General features: G+C 39.8%; 1 protein-coding gene across 1 annotated transcript in view; it reads right to left on the reverse strand.

The window, feature by feature from the left end:
- abcb7 (ATP-binding cassette, sub-family B (MDR/TAP), member 7) overlaps positions 1-26,196 on the reverse strand; it is a 37,795-nt gene that overhangs the window by 8,489 nt on the left and 3,110 nt on the right. The window contains exons 2-11 of the mRNA XM_061686767.1: positions 25,362-25,445; positions 25,199-25,276; positions 20,215-20,334; positions 13,325-13,457; positions 10,606-10,874; positions 9,896-9,984; positions 9,677-9,764; positions 4,870-5,044; positions 3,703-3,860; positions 489-652 (exon numbers count right to left, since the gene is read on the reverse strand). Of these exons, the coding sequence (XP_061542751.1) occupies positions 489-652; positions 3,703-3,860; positions 4,870-5,044; positions 9,677-9,764; positions 9,896-9,984; positions 10,606-10,874; positions 13,325-13,457; positions 20,215-20,334; positions 25,199-25,276; positions 25,362-25,445 (1,358 nt within the window). The remainder of the gene's footprint in view (positions 1-488; positions 653-3,702; positions 3,861-4,869; positions 5,045-9,676; positions 9,765-9,895; positions 9,985-10,605; positions 10,875-13,324; positions 13,458-20,214; positions 20,335-25,198; positions 25,277-25,361; positions 25,446-26,196) is intronic.

The raw sequence follows: 26,196 nt of genomic DNA on the forward strand, positions 1-26,196 counted from the left end.
AAAACACCCGTCCATATAGCCGGGACCGTAGGAAAGTTAGAGTAAGCATGTCATTAACAGTATTTGTTAAAGTAATTTAATTGCAATAAAGTCATTTTATTACAGTAAGTTAGCACCCATTATTTCTGTAATGTTGATTTGACCTCAACTTATGTCAGTGGCCAATCCTTGAATGCCCCCTAGAGGTCTTTGATGTTTTAAAGATGTTTTTAAGTCCAAAATGCTAGAGAATAATTTTGAAGATACGTACTCAGTATACAAGTGTATACAATAAATGAACAAGTCGTGTAAATGGACACATTGCTCCATCTTGTGATCGGATCGGTGATCGATTATCGTTTTTTTAAAACTTGCTGATCGGTGATCGGCCCCCAAAATCTCGATCGTGTAAAGCCTAGTGATGACAGCAGGTCGAGACTTTAAGCATATACAATTATGAGACCTCGCTAAAAGTTCGATTGTCTGTATTCCTGCTCAACCTGACTTACCCAGAGCCACTGCCACCGACTATGGCCACCTTCTTCCCAGCAGGCACCTCGAAGGTCACTCCATTCAGGACTTTCTGTCCTTCCAGGTATTCAAAATATACATCCTCAAAGCGAATGGTGGACTCCTGTGGTGTGATGCTTAAAGATGGGGCCAGATCCTTCTCCTGCCGCAAATCACAAAGTTGACAGATAATGAAATTGAAAGAGATAAATATACTTTATGCAATGCAACACCTTGTAAAGACGAGAAAAGAAGGAAAATCAGAAGAGGATTTAAGGGGGAGTTGGGGGAGAGAGAGAGAGAAAAAAAAAGACTGATTCTTCAATCTTCATGATGACTGACAGAGCAATACGCATGAAAACCTTAGATACACAATGGGCTCAGCTCTCAACATTGGGCTGAGATAAAGCCAAGGTCAGTAGCCAATAAAGCCCTGTTTTTACGCTGAGACTGAAAGCCTGTTCTGCACAAACTAATAGTAGCAACATCACCCAAAAGGCTGTAGCTGAGGCAGAGTAGAACACTAATCGCGGCTACTTTAAAGTTTAAAAAAAAACTTCCAAAAAGACAGGGCCATTGGTAGCTAGATTGTGAATACAAAATGAATGACAGCACAATCCCGCTATGGCAATTAATACCAACAAGTCACAGTCCATTAGAATAAACAGATTAGAACTCCACCCTTCCCGCATGCAGAAAAAAAAAAGCAATTTATCTTCCGGAGCAGTTACAGGGGTGGCATGTATTATTTTAAGTACATAATGTAACTGTTCAACAGAATGCATATTGCGTTTGGTCAGTAATGGCTTGCTAGGCTGCGCCATTCTCCGGGGGAATCACAAATGAGAGCAGAACTGATGAGTGAAAAATAAGAATCATTATTACTGCTGCAAATGCAGGCGGACACGTCACTAGCGCTCAGATGGCCAAGCTGCAGAAACATTTGCACTTAAGTCGACTCTTCTAGCATGAGATTCAGTGTGTTTCATGAAAATAATAACAAAGGGTGTGCCTGTTCAAATCAAATCTGAATTAACAATATTTAAACAGGAAACATCTGACTACACATTTGAAGTGCACTCGCAACGTGTGCAGAAAGGCAAGCAGGAAAAGGGTTTGCAAGCTTCCAACAGCTTTTCTATGACCATATGTAAGTAATTCTGCAAGAACTTTCAAGACTAATGCTTAATTGTGTATTATACAAATAGTCACTGAAAAAATATTAATTTATCACGTTAAAATGGCTCCCATTTGGATTTTACAATAGTGTCAGGAAAATAAACCATTAAGAAGACAGATATTAAGAATGTATTATTTATCTTGCAATTGATGATAAGATATACCTGCAGATCACTGCAGTTGTTATCTGGCAAAAGGGGCAAAAGTAAAAGCAGGAGTCAAATCAAGCTAGCAGCGCACGGTATAATCGGTAGAAGGTATAAATTTGGACGAAGGTACAGATTTGGACTTAACCAACCAATCGTGATAATGGTTATTGACGAAGTCATTGCCGCTGTCTCAGTATAGAAATGGCTCATGCAGGTCTGTTCACGGAGCTGACAGGCAGCGCTGTTTTTTGGTCTTTCTGGTTAAAAGACCTGTGTGTCCCTGCTTTACCAGCTACTCAGAAACAACTGTGTGTACATTTTTTAAAGTATTGTTATCACTAATGGAGGACAAGAAGCAATGAAGAAAGAAAGACGCATCAACAACTAGTTTTCATCGTGACTTATCATAGTATTCAAGTTGGTCGCCAGCTAATGCCAAGCAAATATATGCAGCAAAGCTTCTGTACAACATTTGCACCCTGCTCCTGTCTGATCCTTACGCAATTGATGACAAGTGGGACCCAAATCCATGCACACTTGTATCCCCAGCCTGCAGCGTACAGTCTGATGTTATTTAAAGGTTTAATGTAAAAGATTTGTACATGCAGAACAATAAGTTCCTTATGAATTGTATCTAAATGTAACTTGCTTTTATATTGTATATAATATTATACTGTACATCATATTTACATAGGGAGTGCAGTCAAGACTGCTTTTGTCATTGCTATTTGTGCCTAATATGAAACATGAAAGAGTCAAGCTATTTGTCATATGCACAGTATAACACAACAATGTAATTCTTGCTTTCCTAGTCTCCCTCCACTGAGACAAAGCTAATATTAATCTAAAAACTAAATAGGAACAAGAAGATATCTAATATCATAATATATTGCAAAACAAAATCAAAGTTATTTGTCTTACCATATGTGAAGTGTCGATAGTAAACACAGCCGTTGTCATTAGGTTTCACTTGTTCAGCTTAATTGCTGCGATTCAAAGCTTTTCACTTCAGGTTTTTTCGGTATGCGGTAAAAGCTCTTCTAATCAATCTTATCAAATCCCTTTTTTCCAGACAATTACGTAACACGGCACTACAATTAATACATTAACAAAAACAACAACGTATTCATGAATGCTTCCAATATAATTTTTACACTGACAATTATATCTTGGTATATATAGCCACCGTTACTGTGAAGGGATTCAATTGATACAGTCAAATTAAATTTAGGTCATATTGCCCAGCCCTACAACAAGCACACACGATCATGCACAGTACATGAGGCCAAAACACATTATTAACCATGCTACGCTTGCATTAAAATAAAAAAATTATAGGAACACTGAGTTGGCATGGTGGATGACTGGTTAGCACATGTTCCTCACAGTTCTGAAGTCAAGAGTTCGAATCCAGGCTCCACCTTTTGTGTTTGGAGATTGCATGTTCTCCTCAGACTTGCATGTTTTTCCCCCAGGTACTCCAGCTTCCTCCCACATTCCAAAAACCTGCATGTTAGCGTCATTAAATTTAAATTGTCCTTAGATGTGAGTGTGAACGTTTGTCTATATGTGCTCTGCGACTGGCTGCCGACCAGTCCAGGCTGTACCCCGCCTCTCGCCCAAAGTCAACCAGCACACCCGCGACCCTCGCGAGAATAAGCGGTAGAAAAAAATGAATGGATGGTAGTGACACTGTGGCTGTAGAAAAGAGTATTTAGATAGTTTTCTCTTTGTCATCAATATCTCCAGGCTTTTGTACACAGCATTTAGTTTCTTTGCATACAGATGAGACATTGTCAGAGTAACAAAAAGGAACACAGTAAATTCTCTTGTGAATGAACTCAACAATGTGAAGAAATTAATGTCAAACTGATGCTGAAGTTACCTTGATCTTGGTGTCGATACTGAGCAGCGTGAAAAGCGTGTTCATGTCTATAAGAGCCTGCCGCGTCTCTCTGTACACTGTGCCCAGGAAATTTAGAGGGATGGAGAGCTGGAAGAGCAGGCCGTTTACCATCACCAGGTCGCCCACCGTCATTGTGCCTACACATCAGAAGCACCGTAGAGGCATATAAAGGGTAAAGATAATCTTCCTTTCATTATGAATATCATAAACACGAAGTTTTGTACATTTACCAAAGCAGTAGAATCTCTGGGGTTTCATTTACATGCTTGTTGCATTTAATAATACGTATAATACTATTCACGCTTTCAATTGTAAAACATTTAGTTCCGTTCATTACAGGGACTTTTGTTTTCCTGTAAAAATGTGACGAGCGCCAACAGAAGCATGGCAATAATGCAAAACAAATCACTGCATACTGCAGCGCAGTCACCAACTGTCTTTTTAAGGGCGTTTTACTGACCAAACTTGCATAGTTTTTTGTTTTGTTTTTTTTTTTCTTTCATTCAAGCAGTCTTGGCCTTTTGAATCATGTCAGTTGGAATAAATCAGTGTCACTCATATGTATAAAACAATAGCATTGTTTGCATGATGTAAATGTTTGGGTGTTGCTCTTATCCATCGTGAGATGTGTCTTGACTCACACCTTGGCAATTAGACCTTTTTTTGTAGGCCATCAATTAGGACTGAACCAGCTGATATTCATTTGCACTGACAAGGGGCTGGATTGCTGTTTTATTATCAATAGATTTCAGGTTTTGTCTTGGCTTTTTCCCTGTCATTTCACATGTTTACACACAACTTAATCTCTGATCTTATTTGTACTTGGGTTGTTCCCAAAATCTGGTGAAATTTTCAGGTCAATAGCACCTTTGGAAGTATATTTAGTGATACAAATGCTGACGTGTTAAATAATTATTTCAGCCGCTGTATGTACGTGTATGTACGTATATGTAAACTGGAAATTGACATAGGACAGCAAAAGTATCAATATCTGATGTTGGTGTATAAATATTTTTTCCCAGTTTAAAGTTAAAGAGGGTCAGTTGAGCAGCTCATTGGAAATGCCAAGGCCACACGTCTGACAAAGAATGCTATTAAAACAAAAAAATGCAGCAATATGGTGACAATCACTGTAGTCTTACCCACCTGTTGCAATGCCCTTGCTGGCCAGCAACATGATGCCGGTGAGGCCGACACTGAAGATGGTGCTCTGGCCAAAGTTGAGCATTGCGAGCGTAGACGTGGTTTTTAATGAGGATGACTCGTAGCTTTTCAGGAATCCATCATACCTTTGGGCTTCATACTTCTCGTTGTTGAAGTACTGATGTGAGAAACACAAAGAGGGGATAATGACTCAGAGACAGCCCAGGGTTTGATGATGAAAATACGCGTACATTGAGGGAGAATGAGAGACACAAAATGTGGTTTGGTTGGAGGTTAAGAAACCATACAGCGTGGTGTCAGACAGATAGACACTTGTAACAGTCCATATAAAGGATGCATTGGTTGTCAGTGACTGCTCTGAGTAGTCTGGGTCTCAGTTGGCCTGGCCTCTAAAGCACTTCATGTCTGTATCTTCATATCCCCAGTATTGAAATGAAAATCAGTACAGTAAAAGAACAAAATCCATAGAGAGCTACTTAATAAAGTCAAATCTTGAGGAGATTAACAACTCCAAAGTAAAGATAAAATATGCAAGTTGAGGAAAAATTACAGCATACATTTGTTTCTGACATACATCCATGACGGATTAACATCACCCAAAAGATAACCTTTTAAGTGCTGATCAACATGAGCAGCACTAATTTTGATTAAAACATACAGTTATCACTTTAGGAAAAAGACTCATGAATCTGCTACAAATACATTCCTTAAATGCAGCAAATAAAATGCCAACATAAACATAACAAGCTCCCTCCTCCACTCCACCGCCAATTACCCACTAACTGACAAACATTGCATTTGTTTAGTTGCACTATTGTTTTTCTGCTCTGGCAAAGTGGGCGATTTGCTTCTTTAACTACTGACTGTGTAGCTACGGACATGCCATAGATCGGAATACAGGCAAAGGCAGGGGAACTGAGGGTGGGGTCGGGGATAGAGAGGAAAAAGTAGCACATGAAGAACAAACATAAGCAGCACAAAGAAGGTACCATGTTCAGGTTTCTCATCAAGCCTTCTGTGAAAGTGGAACGGATTTCTGAGTGGGCGGAGATCTAATTACATATGCTCTCGCAGCTCAGTGATGTTAAATTCGGCCACATTGACACAGATGATACAAAATAACACAGAGAAACATGTAAAAGGAAAACAGAATGCAAAATAACAGCAAAGGAAATAACATGGGAATCAAAATATATCCAGATTAATGAAGAAAAATCATTTGGAACCTGCTAGATAGAGGATTTGTTTGTGAGTTTACAAATAGACAACAAGATGATGCAAAGATGCAGAGGATGTGGCATAAAATGGAACAAGGTCAGGCTGCGTGATAGTCACAAAGCAGACCAACTAAAGAGAATGTCACATTACTTATAGAAATAAGCGACAATTGCATACAATTGTTATTCGAGCAGTACCTCGGCGTACCCCTGCTTTAGACAATGTGAGTTGAGTGTCATTACATGATAATGACGGAGCAGTTACATTAACAATGTGACACGCTTCCACAATAATAACAGTCTGTCAAAATGCTAAGTCTGGTTGAAATGGCCAAGCTAAGTACAACATACCAAGAACTGAAAATCAGTGAGGAGAAATTTAGTTTCTTGTGTCGGGATAAAAATGCCTTTTCAGGGGAATTTTTTTTTTAATATCTCCTGTGAAAATTGTGGTCAAATATAGAGCTGTGAAGAGAAGAAAAAAAGAAAAATTGGCAAACTCGACCACAAAAATTTGTCGACACAAAAAAGATTCTGCCTTGAGGCAATAAAAAATATTAACAGAAGCAAACTTGCACCTCCTGGAACCATTGGGCCACTGTCCATGTTTACCGCACTGACATTAGTTACAGACGAACGCACCGTTAGGCCCGTGAAAAAAATTGCCAAAAACAACAGAGGAACTTCTGTAAGTGATTTTTAAGACATTATTAGATGTGTAATGTACAACCCCAATTCCAATGAAGTTGGGACGTTGTGTTAAACATAAATAAAAACAGAATACAATGATTTGCAAGTCAAGTTCAACCTATATTTAATTGAATAAACTATAAAGACAAGATATTTAATGTTCGAACTGACAAACTTTATTGTTTTTAGCAAATAATCATTAATTTAGAATTTTATGGCTGCAACACTTTCCAAAAAAGCTGGGACAGGTGGCAATAAAGACTGAGAAAGTTGAGGAATGCTCATCAAACACCTGAACAGGCTAATTGGGAACAGGTGGGTGCCATGATTGGGTATAAAAGGTGCTTCGCTGAATTGCTCCGTCATTTACAAGCAAAGATGGGGCGAGGTTCACCTCTTTGTGAATAAGTGTGTAAGAAAATAGTTGAACAGTTTAAGAACAATGTTCCTCAATGTACAATTGCAAGGAATTTAGGGATTTACTCATATATACGGTCCATAATATAATCCAATTGTTCAGAGAATCTGGAGAAATCACTGCATGTAAGCGGCAAGGCCGAAAACCAACATTGAATGCCTGTGACCTTGGATCCCTCAGGGGGAACTGCATCAAAAACCGACATCAATGTGTAAAGGATATCACCACATGGGCTCAGGAACACTTGCCAGTAGTTACAGTTCGGCGCGACATCCGTGAGTGCAGCTTGAAACTCAACTATGTACAGCAAAAGCCATTTGTCAACAACACCCAGAAACCCCACCGGCTTTTATGGGCCCAAGCTCATCTAAGATGGACTGATGCAAAGTGGAAAAGTGTTCTGTGGTCCGACGAGTCCACATTTCAAATTGTTTTTGGAAATTGTGGACGTCGTGTCCTCTGGGCCAAAGAGGAAAAGAACCATCCGGACTGTTATGGACGCAAAGTTCAAAAGCCAGCATCTGTGATGGTATGGGGCTGTGTTAGTGCCAATGGCATGGGTAACTTACACATCTGTGAAGGCACCATCCAAGCAACATATGCTGCCATCCAAGCAACATATGCTGCCATCCAAGCAATGTCTTTTTCATGGACGCCCCTGATTATCTCAGCAAGGCAATGCCAAACCACATTCTACACGTGTTACAACAGCGTGGCTTCGTACTAAAAGAGTGCGGGTACTAGACTGGCCTGCCTGCAGTCCAGACCTGTTTCACCAAGGCTCTTCTCCCCCAATTGCTCAGTTTGGCCGGACGGCCAACTCTAGGAAGGGTTCTGGTCGTCCCAAACATCTTCCATTTCAGGATTATGGAGGCCACTGTGCTCTTAGGAAGCTTAAGTGCAGCAGAATTTTTTTTGTAACCTTGGCTAGATCTGTGCCTTGCCACAATTCTGTCTCTGAGCTCTTCAGGCAGTTCCTTTGACCTCATGATTCTGATTTGCTCTGACATGCACTGTGACCTGTAAGGTCTTATATAGACAGGTGTGTGGCTTTCCTAATCAAGTCCAATCAGTATAATCAAACACAGCTGGACACCAATGAAGGTGCAGAACCATCTCAAGGATGAAGAAGAAATGGACAGCACTCGAGTTAAATATATGAGTGTCACAGCAAAGGGGCTGAATACTTGATATTGCAGTTTTCTTTTTGAATAATTTTTTTCCCCTGTCAATATAGGGTGCTGTGTGCGCATTGAGGAAAAAAAGGAACTTAAATTATTTTAACTAATGGCTGCAATATAACAGAGTGAAAAATTTAAGGGGGTCTGAAAACTTTCCGTACCCACTATAACTTTCTCAAATGTCTCTGTTGCATGAATCTATGCGCTGCACATGGAGCAAGGCTGTGGAGTATTGGATGGAGCCAACACCGGCAAGAGTCTACTGGTCCACCGGCGTTCCATGAGCCCACTAGCGGCTAATGACACAAACGTCCAACTCTGTCAGCTCAATGTGTGATCTGCGCGCCGGCTCACCACAACAATGACAATTTATCGAGTCCAGAAAAAGTAATTTTAGTGTGCATTTTGTTTCTTGAACAATAAGTCGCTATAGTAATTATTTTGACAGCCCTAAACAACAGATTATATTGTCCAGACTGTGTACAAGGAAAGTCATTTACTGCATAAAGTTGTAGTATCATTCCATCCATCCATTTTCTGTACCGTTTATCCTCACAAGGGTCATGGGCGTGCTGGAGCCTATCCCAGCTACCTTCGGGCGAGAGGCGGGATAGACACTGAACTGGTCGCCAGCCAATCGCAGGGCACGTATAAACAAACAACAAGTTGCACTCACATTCACACCTACGGAAAATTTAGAGTCTTCAATAAACCGACCACGCATGTTTTTGGGATGTAGGAGGAAACCGGAGTGCCTGAAGAAAACCCACGCAGGCACTGGGAGAACATGCAAACTTCTCACAGGCGGGGCCGGGATTTGAACCCTGGTCCTCAGAACTGTGAGATAGATGTGCTAACCAGTCATCTGTGCCGCCTGGATGTCATCCCACCCAGAAAAAAAAACAATGGTTCCAATAAATCATTAAAAGCACCAAATTAATGACATTATTTCACATGATTAGTGTCTGTAAACTTCTTCAACTGCATATCTGTATTACATACTGTATAGTACAATGCCAACATATTGAAAAGGTCTAACAAATGTACACAAAATGTTACTTTATACAGTATCGCATTTTATAATAATACTGAAGTGTAGAAGTAAAACATTTAAGAGGGGGAAAAAGATTTAAAAGGTGGAACACTTGTGATAGTTCCTGAATTAAGCAAGCAGAAGACAGGAAATAAAAATGAAGCGGCGAGGAGTATTAAGGAGGAACTGAAAATAGGGTTGAGGGGCAGAGGTGTGTATGTGTATGTACAGTATGTCTGTGTGATCTCACCTTAACAGTCTCGTAGTTAAGGAGAGAGTCGATAGCTGCATTGCCTGCTTCGTTGTCTGCTTTGTTCATTTCTACGCGGAAACGAGTTCTGTGTGCAGAAAGAAATGAGCACTTTTGACTATTGAGCTGATACAAGGTAACAGTAGTTAATCTATAAATACTGTACATTGTACAACATGTTACAAATCAGCACAAAAGTATAGGCATGCTAAATGTTACCTCCACTGTGTCACAAGAATGGTGAAAGCGGTGTAAGTGGATAATGTTCCCAACGCTACGGCCGTGAATTCTCCACCACATTTGTAGAACTGCACAAGACAAAAGCAAGTTTAAAAAAAAAAAATATATATATATATATATATATATCATTCGCAACTTAAAAGCCTCCTGAAACAAAGTCAAGTAAGCACATCAGTCCATCACGCTCCAGTGCTGGTGTCACAAGTCAGAGTACGAAATAGTGGGTTACAAAGGGTGGGGAAACTACAAGAACTAATCATGCTAACGCTTTTGCTATTTGGGCAATGATGTCTATCCTCATTACATCCAAGCGGACATTATGGTCCAGGGTGGAATAATAAGACAAAGCCATAGATGAGCAGGTCTTTTTGAAGTGTGTGTGTGTCTGCGCGCACGTGCATGAGTGTGTGTAGGCATACACGAGAGGACATTACACTGCAACAAAGCTTCTGGATTCTACATCAATGCTAATGAGCTACGGGGTTGCCCACCCAAAGAAAACGGGATTCATCTAATGAAAATGAGACATTCTGGAATTAATATCCTGACAATCTGCTGCGGTGTGTCAAGGTGACGAAAGGTGCTGGGTATTGGAATAAGGACTACACAAAGAATGAACACTGGAGAGCAGATTTTTCAGAGTATTTGACATGTCAAACACCATAGAAAGATCTCAAAACAGATCTTACCAGGATGGCACTAACAAGTCCCATCTCAAAGACCGTGGGGCCCAGATTGAAGATGAGGGCACTAAGGACAAATGAGATGCCTCGAGTGCCACGGTCGATGGCCTTGGATAGTGCTCCCGTCTGGCGGCTGAGATGGAAGTCCAGATCCAGACTGTGCAAGTGGAGGAAGACGTTGTTGGCAATCCGCCGAATAGAGCTCTGGGCCACCTTGCTGAACACCATGTTCCGAAGCTCGTTAAAGAGGGCTGTACACGCCCGTGACAGACCATCTGGAACAGGGGAGGAGACCTGCAATTACACACTCCGACATTGTAAAGCAGGGAGGTTTAAACTGAAACAGGGCTGGGCTTAACCTAAGCTTGTCCTAAACCTAGAATAGTATAGAGATGACGTTTTAGTCAGAGGCTGGGGGACATGAGAAGTTTTGCTGCAGTAAAGTGGACCAAGTGGGGTATAATACGGCAGCCTCGAAATTAGGCACAGGTAAGAGCATAGTTGTTATTTTTTTCATTTCTAGCTGTATATACTTAAATCTTACAATGAAAGAGCAATCAGGAATCAACCAATGAGTGTCCTGGAGTGAGAGTAGAAGAAGTAAACCTGGTTTGAAGAAACCAAATTGAAGACTTCTCATTCAGTAAATATTACCTCAAGTAGCAGGTAATATGGGCATAGATAGGCGCATTCCAATATACTGCATATATTTGCATTATCTATACTCAACAAAATTAAGCATTTTCTTATCGACCTTCGAAAGGTGGATTTAATGATTTTACATTTTTAGCGATAATTAAGGCCTTCATTTTGGAAAGTCAAATTTAAGGCTTTTTAAGACTATGGATTCGCAGACACCCTGGTATCAGTTATACATGCTTGGGACTAGACTGTAGTCCCAGGGGTGTCAAACTATTTTTGTCTCAGGCCGCATTGTAGTTATGATTTCCCTCAGAGAGAATTTTGACAATTTCTTTGGGTAAAAAATGTGCATTATACACGAGAAATTACGGTAAATAAATTCCAGTTGGCATGTTGAATACTTTTTCCGCGTCATTTCACATTATTACACAACTTAATTTCTTATTTTTTCTACTTTCTTTGTATGTATGCATTACTTGGGTTGTTCCCAACATCTGGTGAAAATTTCATGTCAATAGCAATAAATACTTATTTCAGCCGCTGCACGCACGCACACACACATATGTATATATATATATATATATATATATATATATATATATATATGTATATGTATATACATATATATATATATATATATATACATATATATATATACACACACATACTTATATACACACACACACATATATATACACAAACAAATATATACACACATATACACACAAACAAATATATACACATATATATATATATATATATATATATATATATATATACATACATACACACACACACACACACACGCACACATACACACATATATATACACACACACATGTGACTGTGTGGGAATCCCACGTGACCCACAGAAACCGGTGTGAATCCCGAAAACTGTCAGCCGCTACTTGGGACCCAGGCTGATGAGTATTAGAAATGTTGCACTACATCTCCTTGGATTTGCCAATTTATAGGTTAGTAGAAAAGATGTGTTACTTGGCTGCTGGTAATTAGTTTTGTTTCAAAAGATTTGAGGTACAGGCTTAATTTTGCCACTGAGAATGAGCACAACAGTCGCTGGAGGATCATCAAACAGTCATTACAGCAGTTACAAAAGAAAATGCTTAGGGTTACTGTCACAAATTCACATCAGTTTGAATGACACATGGTCCTCTTGAGATGATTTCACTGAGAATACATAGCTTGTTTCATAGGACCAGAGTATAGTAGTAATTGCTCTCTCTGCCGCTCTTTGTGGGGGAGTAATGTGGCGTTAAATAGGAATACTCATCAAATGAACAATGTGTCTACGTCTGACAAGGTAGGATGAGGACTGGGCCACCATTTCAGCCAAATTTCACACCCCAACATAGACATGAGCCCAGAGCATTGCAGAAGGGGCGCACAAAACACAATTCCATTCTTGAAGAGCATCCCCTACATTCTTCGTTGATATCCTAATTCATCCTGTCTGGATTCCTGTTCATGTGCTCCAGTTATTCACCAAGCACTACTGAGTAAGACCTAAGTGGGTTTATTAAAATAAGTGGCTACAGGGCTGAGTGTATGTATCCAAGGAGTCGGGTCACTATTTCCCTTATGTATTTGTTTTTCATTAGCACCTCTGGGAAAAAAACAAAAATAATCAGAAATGAGCTTCCCCTGGAGCTCCACCTCACCCCGACTTCTTTTTTGTGCACAGGGACTATTCAGGCAAAAAAGAAAATAAGAGTACAAATAGAATGCGGAGACAGAAACATACTTGGCCTACGTCAGAAACCTGCCATAAGAAGAGTCAAAATTGCTTTGTCTGTTTTGCTATAGACAAATAAAAATTTTCACATTGAGAGGAAATGGTTATCACATTAAAAGGTTGTCACTGCATACAGTATGAGCGAATTAAAATAAGTGAATCCAAATATATAACAGAGCATATAACACATAAAATGAGTATGAGGCAGGGGTTGTGCTGCAGCATTGATGTGAGTGTGTCGAGAAAGGTCATCTTGGAGATAATAGGCAGTCCTATAGTCGCCTCTGATGAGCACAGCACCTGCTAGTGCAACACAACTTTGGAACTCACAGCCAATCAACATTGCCGTTGCCATGGTAGCCACAGTGCTTGCCGCATCGTTCAGGTTCAGCATGTGTCCCGACATCTGGTTAAGCTCGTCCACTGCATACTTAAACATGAAGGGCACTGTCACATTGGTAATCTGGGAAGGCATATAGGGAAGGGAGGGGGAACAAGTGTCAAACAGCCCATCAGACAACAAAAAGAGCCTCAACATTTCTGTAGTCCTAAATAGTACTTTTTTATTATGATAAACCCCTTGAGATGTATCATTTCATTTTTGAGGGGTCCTATCATCCATGACAAACATCCAGTAAACCCAAAATAGAGCAAAATAAGAAAAAAATTGACATGACAAAGGACACAACAGTACAGAAATAAAATATAGATGAGAAAATGCCATTAAACCTTATAACCACAGGTCTGTATAAAGTAAACAAAAACAGAATACAATGATTTGCAAATCCTTTTCAAACTATATTCAATTGATATTTAAAGTATGTTCCAACTGATTAATGTTTTTTTTTTTTTGCAAATATTCTCTCATTTTGAATTTGATGCATGCAACATGTTCCAGAAAAGCTTGGACAGGGGCAACAAACAACACCTGTTTGGAATACCAAACAGGTGTTTTTTTTCTAGTTTAAAAAAAATAATAAAAAAAGGGAAAGGATTGCTGCGTTTAAAGCCATTGAAGGGTAGCACTACCAGTCAAGTTTTAGAACACGCAAATTTTTTGTAAGGTTTTTTTGTTTGTTTGTTTGTTTATTTGTTTTTTTAAGTTGAAAGTCAAGTCGTTCAAGTCCAATGAATTGTCACAGTTATGGGAAATTCCACAGCAGAGTTGTGAAGAACTTTTGAAGAATATTTGATTTCCATTTTAGAAATAATGCCACAAGCATGTTCAGCTGTTATATCTGGCTACTTTAATGAGTCAAAGGTTTAGAATACATTTTTGTTTGTGGATTTCATGATTTCTTTTGTAATTTGAATATTTGTTCTGTACTTTCATTTCGGAGTAAAATGAGAAATTGAACTGCATTCATTTCAATGTAAAAAAAGATGGGAAAATCAGGGTGTTGTAAAGCTTTCATGTGTACAGTATATGTCATATTTAAAAATATTTAATGGAATGGGACACTCTCACTATCAGTGTGCCAGTGTGATATTCAACATAATGTTGTCAGCTCAATTTCCCAAAGAAGATAACTCTACTCATTTGACAGAAACCAATATCAAATTAATCAATTATTGTGCCTATCCCTACAAGAGGCTCCAAAGAGGAGTTTTAAAATGTTTTTAGAATTAAGTAAAACCACTTTCATTTACCAATATGCACATAGAAGCTTTACACATAGTCTGTGCATGGTTGTCTCTGCTGGTGCCCTTGTGCTGGCTGGCATGTCCAGCTAATGGAATTGAATTGGGTTTTAGGGCTAATTAAAAGCACAAGAACAGCTGTGTGAGTCAACCTGGGAACTTTGCTACACATTAGGGCAGCCAGAGAACACAGGAACTGCACAGCCAGTCTGTTTCGTTTCTGCCGTTTCTTGGATTTTCTCTTGTCAAATGGTATAATATATATATAAATAAATAAATATAATTGAATATCAGGAAAGGAAATAGATTAGATTAGATTAACCGATCGCTTCATAGCGAGATTGATATGGACGAGAAGAAAATGAGAGAGTGGCTGAGTGAGGTGTACGTAAAGAGACCGGATGTTTTTTTCCACGCGTCACCGTCCCTGTTGATCTGTGACTCCATGCGCGCCCATCTCACAGCCGTTGTGAAAAATCAAGTGCAACTAAGACTGGGAGGCAAGGGCGGGGGGAGTTACGCCACCATATGTGAATGGATTGTGGATGCTTGGGCTAAGGTATCTGCTTTGACTGTTGTCAGAGCTTTCACGAAAGCCGGCATCATTGCTGAACAGCCCCCCGGCAACGAGACTGACTCAGACAATGACGAGAGGGAACCCGGCGTGTTTCTTGGAGAACTTGCCCAGCTGTTCATTTCGGATACAGAAGATGAGGACTTTGATGGATTTGTGGATGAGGATTGATCAAAAGAATAACGTGAGTACATTGTTAAATACTTCAATAAAGTACAACCGAACTCAGTTTTGCTCGCGCTGCCTTTTTAAAAACATACGCTAGCATACATGCTAGCGTAATGCGGTGCACCTTATGTATGTGTTAAATACAGAAATTGACCCTGTAACTGAGACTTTTAATATGTAGCGCCTTATGGTCGTGAAAATACGGTACTTTGTGTGTCTTCTGGTAGAAAAGGGGAGAAAGAGACTTGCTGGTGGAACCTTAAAGTGCAGCAAAGCGTACAAGGAAAGAGGTTAGCTAAGAAGAAGTAAAATACGGATGTTCCGTACCATTTGGCAGCTCTGGATTTATAAAGTTGGGCTTGACAGAGGGATAGAGATGGGAAGGACGTGCAGCAGGTTAGGGTGATTTAGGATAGAGATGGAAATGTGTTGACTGGTGCCAGCAGTGTGCTGGATACATGGAAAGAGTAGTTTGAGGAGTTGTTGAATGAGGAAAATAAGAGAGAGAAAGAAGAGGCAAGTGTGGTGGACCAGGAAGTAGCAGTGACTGGTAAGGGCACTAAAGTTAGTCCAGATAACATACCTGTGGAGGTATGGAAGGATCTAGGACAGTTGGCTGTGTTGTTTTTGACCAGGATGTTCAACAGAATTGTAAAGGGTGAGAAGATGCCACAGGGATAGAGGAAAAGTGTATTGGTGCCCATTTTTAAGAACAAGGGTGATGTGCAGAGCTCTGGGAGCTATAGAGGAATAAAGTTGATGAGCCACACAATGAAGTTATGGGAGAGTAGTGTCTATTTGAGAGCGACGGTATGGTTTCATGCCTAGGAAGAGTAACACAGATACATTATTTGCCTTGAGGGTTTTGATGGAGAAGTACAGAGAAAATCAGAAGGAACTGCATCATGGAGTTGCAGAGAAGTATGTTAAAATAGTACAGAACATGTATGAGGGGAGCAGAACAGCGGTACGGTGTGCTGTACCTCATGATTCTCATTTGCTCTGACATGCACTGTGAGCTGTAAGGTCTTATATAGATAGGTGTGTGGCTTTCCTAATCACGTCCAATCAGTATAATCAAACACAGCTGGACTCCAATGAGGGTGGAGAACCATCTCAAGGAAGAAATGGACAACAACCGAGTTAAATATAGGAGTGTCACAGCAAAGGGTCTTAATACTTATGGCTGTGTGATATTTCAGTTTTTCTTTTGTTCATAAAGCTGCAAATGTTCAACAATTCCGTTTTTTTTTCTGTCACTATGGGGTGCTGTGTGTACATTAATGAGGAAAAAAATGAACTTAAATGCTGCAATATAACAAAAAAAAAAAGAAAAATTTAAGGGGGTCTGAATACTTTCCGTACCCAGTGTATATTTTAGTGCACACACAAGTAATGCAGCTGCTCTCTTCAAGGATGTGTGTGTGTCAGGTAGCACTTTAGCTCCAACCTTGAATGTTTAACTGTAATACTTTTATTACCAGAAAGCAACCTTTTAGTTTTAATGCCAGTGGTGGGAGATTTTAGAGCTCAGCAACACAATACAGTGCCTTTAAAAATATTCATACCCCTTGAACTTCTTCACATTTTGCACCTTACAACTACACACTTAAATATTTTAGTGAGATTATATGATATCAACCGACACAAAGTAACACACAATTGTAAAGTGGAACGGAAACAACACATACAGTAGTTTTCAAAATTTTAAGCAGATAAAAATGTGGTGTGTATTTGTATTCAGCACCCCTGGGTCAATACTTTGTTGAGCCACCTTTCGCTGCAATCCCAGCTGCAAGTCTTTTGTGATATGTCGCTATCAGCTTTGCACGTCCAGATAGTGAAATTGCTGTCCATTCTTCTTTGCAAGCTAGTTCAAGCTCAGACGGATCTCAGTCTGGACTTCGACTGGTCTATTGTGACACATGAAGTCAAGTCTTTTGCAGCCTCCAAAGTTTTTCTTCCAGGATTGCCTTGTATTTAGCTCCATCCATCTTCCCATCAACTTTAACTTTGACCAGCTTCCCTGTCCCCCATGTTTCACAGTGGAGACACCTCCCAAATCTGACGGGATGTCCATATTTTGTTACGGAAACCACTGAAGGTTGACTTGTTGAGGCCGTAACACTGATTGTTTGAGATATTGGACAGAAAAACAAAAAATCCAGCATCTGACATTACTGGCGCGTCCACATTGAACAGCTGCTCAGTACACGCTATTTATTGCACCCCCTACCCAAGCTGGGGAGGCAAAAGTTCTCTTTGCGTCTGGTGTCAATGTAGTGTAAGTCACTGATCACTTCCATGGTTGCGAATAAGCTACACTTCTTCCAAAAGTGTCATGAAGGGAGGACGAGGAGCCCACAGGCAAAGACTATGTCAAAGCCATGCTAATACTGTACACGTAGCATTTGTATTTCCAGCCCACTGTGTGCGATATTGTGTCCCCTTTTCACCGTCGTGTGTCACATTGATACAGTAGTTTACTTTCACTTAATGATGTGACGTCTGTGTAGCTCCCAAGTAGTTGCTAGCCGTTATCACAGACAAGCTCCGACCTCCTGATCGGCTCAAAATTGCAGGGTTTGACCACAAGTCTACTTTCAGCCGGCTCCTGTGTATAAAAATCCTCATCCTGCTCATATTCAAAATTGTAACTCCCCATTCAGAGTAAGTGCAGGACGCTAATGCTTGACAAACTTTACATCAATTCCAGTAGCCCTTGCGGTGAATAGAGTAACTACTCCCACGTTGTCTCAAAATCGGGAGCGTTCAGGAGTGCTCAATAAAATACTTTTTTTCTTTTCCCAATTTATGGTTGACAACTTGCTGTAAATGATGTGTATGTATTACAAAACATTAACAATGCAAATATGACTTAACCGACCGCCATAAAATCCTTACACTCTGACCTTTAATATGGGTCAGCCGAGGCCAAGTGGTTAAGATCTTTTGCCTGTCACCGTGACCCAGTTTCAAGTCACAGACCGGCAGAAGAATGTGGGCAAAAAGTAACGTCAGCTTCATCAAGTGTATACAAAGCTTGAGAAAATGCAGCAACAGACCATTCACCCCCAAAATCCCCCGACCGTGGTGTCCTTGGGCTAGCCCGCTACTCCACTGTGTGCCACGAACAGTGATGTATCGACCACTATGATGCATGCAGAGTAAAAATCTCATGTACATGCATGTGTTCACGACAATAAAGATTCTTAATATGATGAAAATGTTTTGACTGACAACATTTCACCAGAAACAATTTTAAAGAAGTACACTATAAAAGGCTGACACCTTTTGAGTGCAGAGATAAATGAAAGTGCTCAGCAGAATGCAAGAAAGACTAACAGCTGCAATAAGTGATTTGCAAAGACTGTAATTATTTCAGCTATCACAAAGCCAAAGAAGCATGCCAAAATAGCTCCAGCTGAGCCAAGGACTTGTTAGTGCATTTATTTTCATTTTCATTAAGGTTCACATTTTGTACCTTTACACTGAACAAAGCACAAGGCCAAAACGAGTTGCATAAATAAAGACACTGTAGCTGTATCCCTAAGTCAGCGACTTAAATGTAAGTATGTTAGAGGTTGCACAACTCAAGTAGATATCAGTGTTTCTAAATACATTAAATATGATTGAAGATAAGTGCTGAAAACATACGGTGTGCAAAGACATAACAATATAGTGCTGGATTGTTGAGAGCGTAAGCATCTTTTTCACCGTTTGAATTTTCCTGATTTTGTGGGCGGGGCTAAAACACAGTGCTGTGAGATCACGGGGTTGGGGCGTATGTTTTCTAGCGCAAGTTCCCTGCCCCACTATATCAGGACAAAGTGACATTTCCTTTGGCTGTTCCGTTTAGTGTTAGCTGTGCTTAGCTTCCAGAACAAGCCCCATTTACCACTCCAGTATGCAGTTAGCAAGCTAACAATGGCTACACCCCAAACATTTGTCTTCGCTGGATGCCTCAATTTACAGAATAGCTCGGTGAGGTTTTTTAGCTCACAAAAAATGAGGAAAAATAAAAATGTGATGGGCTGATTTGTTAAAGACCCACACGGATGGCGAGCTGAACATCAATGTGACTCTGCAGTGCGCATTTTACGACGCATAGTTTTGTAAACGGTCACCAGAGACAACATGGCTTTGTGGGTAACTTGATACTGATGGATTGACTCTTTGAAGACACACGCGAATGGCGAGCTGAACATCAACGCGACTGCAGTGCACATTTTACGACGGATAGTTTTGTAAGTTTATACACGTTGACTGAAGGCTCACCTGTTCTCCCGTGATGGTACTTCCAGCCAGAGGGAAAAAAATAAAATAAAATCTTCTTATTCGATGTGCTTGCCGCGAGGACAGCCAGGGAACGTTTTGTACAACTTGGCTGAACAGGAAAACTTGTCCGCGTTCTGGACCCACCACAGCAGCGAGTTCTGCATGGTGGGAATTTTTAAAAGTATCCATGAACTCTTTTCTTCCGCATTCTACTTCCCACGCATCGGTGACGTAACCTCGTTGTATCACATACGTCCCTGCGTGCTTCTGTCTTCGCAACCATCTTTGTGGTAAAACTGTGATTCACAGTGTTGCTTTTCAATGTTTTTTAAGGCACAAAATTTGAATTTTAACTCGCCAACTGCAATGCGAGACCACTTAATTTGAGCCTTGCAGTTGAAATTAAGGTAAAAAATATTTATTTTGAACAAGAGAGAAATTAGAATTGACGTACAGATTTTATAACATGAAGCTTAAGTTGTGAAAAAAAAGTAAAACCAATGTAGTGTATATGGTGATATGATGTCTGTAATAGACATGTAATAGTCTCTCACAGTACCTTGGCTGTAGCTAGCAGGCCCAGCGAGATGCCAACACGTGCCCGTAGGTCAGGTCTGTCCTTCGGCCACACATAAGAGAGCATGGCAGACAGGATTGTAGTTGAGTTCACCTCTTTCAGCTATGGAGAAGAAGAATATTCTCTCATTTAGTTTGAAAACAAACAAATAGCTTACTCTAGTAAGCTATATTTTTCATACAACATAAAATGCATATCTTTTCATTCAAATTTTTGAGTCCAAAACTGTATAGTGCTACCTGCAAAGTCAAACAACTAAAGTGGGCCAAACATTCCTAACAATTCAAATAAAATAAAAAATTTATGAACCTGAAATGCAACCCACCGCAACATAGGAAAGAGTCTGGTTCCGCCTCTGTATCATCTAAGGAATACATTTAGGGCTTGGGAGGAAAAAAAAGACAAAAACAAAAAAAAAACACACAAGTCTGGTAACTCGACTACAACAAAATAAATAAATTTTAAAAAACGTTGACGCAAAATCTCTGCGTTGAAGCTTTGCCAGGACGATGCTTCCATATGGATATTTCCTGCAGACTCAGCCACCCACTGGTGCAATGGTGCGGCAAGTCAGGTGAAAAGACAGAATGTTGAATGTGTGGGATCATTTCAAGTTAAAAAATATAGGCAACCAAAGTCCTATGTAGAGTGCCATGAAAAATCTTTGCCCGCTTCTCAAATTCTTTTTTTTTTTTTGCATAGTTTCTTCACTTTAATCTTTAAGATCATCCAACAAGCATAAATATCACAGACAATATCATAGACAAAAATAACCCAAGTAAACAATGCTTTCAAATGGTGATTTAATCTATTTAGGAACAACAAAACTGTTCAAAGCTACTGGCCCTGTGTGAAAAAATAAATTTAACCTTGTTAAATCATGAATTAATTGCGGCTAATCACATCTTTTAGAAAGTTGAGTTCATTTTCACTGACCACACGCAAACAAGAAATCACTTAAATAGAACCTGTTGACAAAACGAAGTTGCCCCCCCCTACCCACCTTTGAGGAGTTGCACACTGCCAGAACTGAGACAAGAGCATGCAAAATCCTCTTGGACCCTCCACATCCTGGTCACCACCTATTCCAGCTCCTTCCCTCAGGTTGGCGCTATTGATCAATGCAAACTAAAACCAGCAGACATTCCAACAGCTTCTTCCCTCTTGCCATTAAATTGCTTGAGGCTAAGTGACTCTCTGTTGTGTGTTTTTATGTTTCAAAAGTATTTATCATCAAAACGGCTATCTATTGTCGTACTACAGCGGCTCCAACTACCAGAGACAAATTCCTTGTGTGTTTCTGATATACTTTGCAAATAAAGAGGATTCTGATTCTGCGCTTTAGCAGAAAATCCTGAGGGACAATGTTCGTCTATCAGTTTGTGACCTTAGCAAGTCACCTTCTGAATGGCTTAAAAAAAAAAATAATAATAATAATGAAGGTTGAGGAAATGAAGTCCGGATTTGAATCAGATTGAAATTCTGTGGCATGGCCTCCAAAAGGCCGTTCAAGCTTGAAAACCCTCCAGCCTGGTGAATTATAACAATTCCGCAAAGAAGGGTAGGCCAACAAATCTTCACGGAGATGTGACAATTTCATTGCCAGTTATAGGAAACGCTTGATTTCAGTTGTTGCTACTGTGGGTGGCCAAACCAGTTATTAGGTTTAGGGGGAAAATAATTTTACATACAGGGCCAGGTAGCTTTGCATCGTTTATTTTCCTCAATAAATAAAATCAACATTTAAAAACTGCATTTTATGTTTACTTGGGTTATCTTTGATACTTACATTTGATGAGCTTAAACATTAACGTGGGGATACTATGCAAAAAAAAAAAGGAGAAAAACACTTTTTCATTGCACTGTACAATTGAAACCATAAGTTTCCATACAGTATATAAATAGAAGGTTTTTTTCCCCCTCACTGACATGAGATACGACTAAACTTTCCCTGTTTTAGGTCAATTAGGATTATTTCCTAAATGCCAGAATAATGAGAGAAGGATTTTTTGGGGGACAATTATTTTCTTCAAAGTCAGAAATTTACATACATTTGGTACCGCTACCTTTAAACTGCATGACTTGGGTCAAATGTTTTGGATATCCTTCCTAAAGCTCCTCGCAAGAGTTGGCAGGAGGTTTGTCCCATTCCTCCTGACAGAATTGGTGTAACTGGGGCAAGTTGGTTGGCCACCTTTCTCGCACATGCCTTTTCATGTCTGCCCATAAATTTTCAACTGGATTGAGATCAGGGCTTTGCGATGGCCACTCCAAAAAAACTGACTTTGTTATCCGTAAGTTACTTTGTAATCAGTTTGGCAGTATGGTTCAGGTTATTGTCCATTTGGAAGAGCCATTTGTGCCCAAGCTTTAACTTCCTGGCTGACGTCTTAAGATGTTGCTTCAGTATTTCCACATAGTGTTCTTTCCTCATGATGCCATCTATTTTGTGAAGTGCACCAGTCCCTGTGGTTGAAAAACAACCCCACAATAAGATGGTGCCACCCCTGTATTTCAAAGTTGGGATGGTGTTCTCAGGCTTGCAAGTTTCCCCCCTTTTCCTCCAAACTTAACAATGCTCATTATGGCCAAAAAGATCAATTTTAGTTTCATCAGACCATAGGAAATGTCTCCAGAAATTAGGGTCTCCGTCCCTGTGTGCATGTGCAAACTGGAATCTGGCTTTTTGAAGTAATGGCTTCATCCTGGCGGAACGGTGGAGCGACTGGTTAGAGCGTCTGCCTCACAGTTCTGAGGTCCGGGGTTCAATCCCCGGCCCCGCCTGTGTGGAGTTTGCATGTTCTCCCCGTGCCTGCGTGGGTTTTCTCCGGGCACTCCGGTTTCCTCCCACATCCCAAAAACATGCATGCTAGGTTAATTGACAACTCTAAATTGCCCGTAGGTGTGAATGTGAGTGCAAATGGTTGTTTGTTTATATGTGCCCTGCGATTGGCTGGCAACCAGTTCAGGGTGTAGCCCGCCTCCTGCCCAATGATAGCTGGAATAGGCTCCAGCACGTCCGTGACACTAATGAGGAGAAGCGGTTCAGAAAATGGAAGGATGGATGGGCTTCATCCTGGCAGAGTGGCTTTTTAGCCCACATTGGTACAGTACTAGTTTCACTGTGGATAATGACACTGACCAGCTTCAGCAAGCATCTTCACAAGGTCTTTTGCTTTTGTTCTTGCAAAGGTTTATATATATAATATATTCCTTGCCTCCATAAAGGTTGGAAATCACCACTCTAGTCAGATCGTTAATTCTAATCAGTCAGGTCAAACCAACATGACATGATAGATATAATAGGTGCTAACTTACTGTAATTAAATTACTTTATTTTTAATTAAATTACTTCACCCACAACCGAAACTTTAGAGCATGATTTGACAGAACGGCGGCAACCTTTTCGTGCTACCGCTAGTTTGCTAGGCTACATAACATTGTATTGCCTGCTTGCAAGCCGTATCGTATTAAAAGTACGTGAACATACCTCAAGCAAGCCTTAAACGAAAGTCCTATCCTGTCCTGAGCACGCTTTTCCCCATTTTGTCCTTATAATAGCGTCGGCTCGCTCCACTCTTGTTGTCGTTGCCACGGTAACAAGTGTATCCGGTCGCATTTGAGTTGACCAGATAAAGCCCAATGATCGTAAAAAACGGGATGCGGAATATTATATTAATTAATTATCAATAATATTTTATTGCAGTAGTCTGACAATGGAATCGTGAAAGAGCAAATTTGTCTTGTAGTCTGATCTGGCATTACGTGTTGTCTCTCTCACACCGCCGAGTTTTTTTTTGTTTTTTTTTAAACTTCTTTGGCCGTCAGATATTTACAGTACTACGGTCAAAAGACATGCGACAAGGTTATAAAATAAACTTGCTTTTGGATTCAAATATACTGTGTATGCGGCGACGCGGACTAAATGTCTTTTGCGGAGCTGATCAATGACGTCATTGATCGGATCGGTGAATTATGACATTCAAGCTGATCAGCATAAAATGCTAAATATCAGCCGATACCGATCAGCCCGATCAAATCGGTGTAAAGTCTAATACCTACAAAAAAGGTGAGAGCATTGCAGTGACAGTTATTACTCTGCAAACATCTTCCTGTGTCCTTTCTTCAAAGGGTAACTTATTGTTTTTATTACACATTGGTTAACTTCTCTTGTATGACAGTTAAGAATGTTAGCTCCTCCATATATTGCCCAGCTTTTAGACTCATTCACATGGAGTATCAAATGTCCATAGGTCCATTGTGGTTTCTCAGAGAATCACCAAGAAACGAAAAGCCAACCTGACTACAATACAACCTGAATACAAGTCCCACGAGACACCTGGGCTGTCATCCTATCTGATAGTGGGGTGCCCATTGCTGCCAGCATGTCTATTTACCAACACTCCAGCAAACACCTGCCACAGGGACTCTCTGTGGGCCAAAGTTAACGTACTAATTCCTCTAATACATTTAATATGGAGTCTCTGTGTTATAGAGTCCAACCGCATGGCAGCAAATTACAAGACCTCGTTCTCGACATCTGCCTTTGATCAAATTCAGTTAAGTAATACTACGAAGAGGGGATTAATGTTTACAGCAATTGTGGAGGTTTCTGTGGCACACAGGGGCTTCAGGTAATGTCCATTTGGTGGTTTATATATATATATATATATATTTATATATATATATATATATGCGTGCGTGCGTATACTCCACACTCACCCGACAGATCACGGACATCAGAAAATGAGGAAAATGCTTTAACGGTCCTAAAATCATACACACACACACACACACACACACACACACACACACACATATATATATGCGTGCGTGCTGTGCTGTTTATTTATATATATATATATATATATATATTTATATATATAGGAATCGTGTTTGATGTTGGCGCATGCCATGTGTCCCAATGTGAATTGTTTACATAAACAATGAAAAATAAAATTCTCACCACATTTTTGGGGTCTGCACTGAGACCTCCTCCCGCATTCCCATGCCAGCATGTTCGTTTGTCTGTCACCTGCAAATGCTGTGAAATATTTGGCATTTGAATGTGTATGAATCTCATATTTTCAAAGCACTTTTATCTGAAGGTACTTCTCATCTCTACTTACATTTGCTGCCTCCAAAATACGCCGACCGTTTTCAGTTGTGTTTGTATTCCATGTACTTCTTCGGGAGTGTGGCAGAGTACTCAGCTGAAACATATAAAAGATGTACCATAATTTCTCGTGTATAATGCGCACCCATGTATAATACACACCCCCAAAGTTGAGCTCAAAATTCTGGGAAAACCCTTCTACCTAGTATTATCTGTATTTTGTTAGTTTTTTTTTCAAATAATTATTCCGTAGCTAAGCACTTTATTTGAATAAGTGATCCTTTTTTTTAATTTACATGCTCTTAGTTTAAAATTCACAGCCATACTTTTATTTAATAATTTAGAAAACACACAGGTGTGCTCATATGTTTGATTACCAAGGAAGAATTTGTAAGATGGGTAGAAAGAAAACATGAAGGATCAGGCGAAACACATTTTATTTTAATAGAATTCAAATTAAACGGTCAAGCATTTCAGAAAAGCATTATCATTCAACAAAACATAACCATAAAGAAATGAATGATGGTTGTTGTTCACTAATATTTTTTTTACAAAAACAACAATATTTCACAAATTCTGCCAGGGTATGTAAATTTATGTGCACAACTGTACATATATGCAGTCATACGTACCCCTGTCATATTGGAATGAAAGTATAGTGTACACCTTTTTTATAACCACTAGGTGGCGGTGGCATTTTGGAATGAACGTGTACAGCTTTTTCATAACCATAATATAGCGGCATACATTTATAAAATGTGAATGTTTTTTCCATTTGCCCCTACACCTATGTATAATGCTCACTATTGAATTTTGAAATTTTTTTGTGGGAAAAAAATTGCATTATA

Source organism: Phycodurus eques, chromosome 9, assembly GCF_024500275.1.
Source record: "Phycodurus eques isolate BA_2022a chromosome 9, UOR_Pequ_1.1, whole genome shotgun sequence".
NCBI classification, from domain to species: domain Eukaryota; kingdom Metazoa; phylum Chordata; class Actinopteri; order Syngnathiformes; family Syngnathidae; genus Phycodurus; species Phycodurus eques.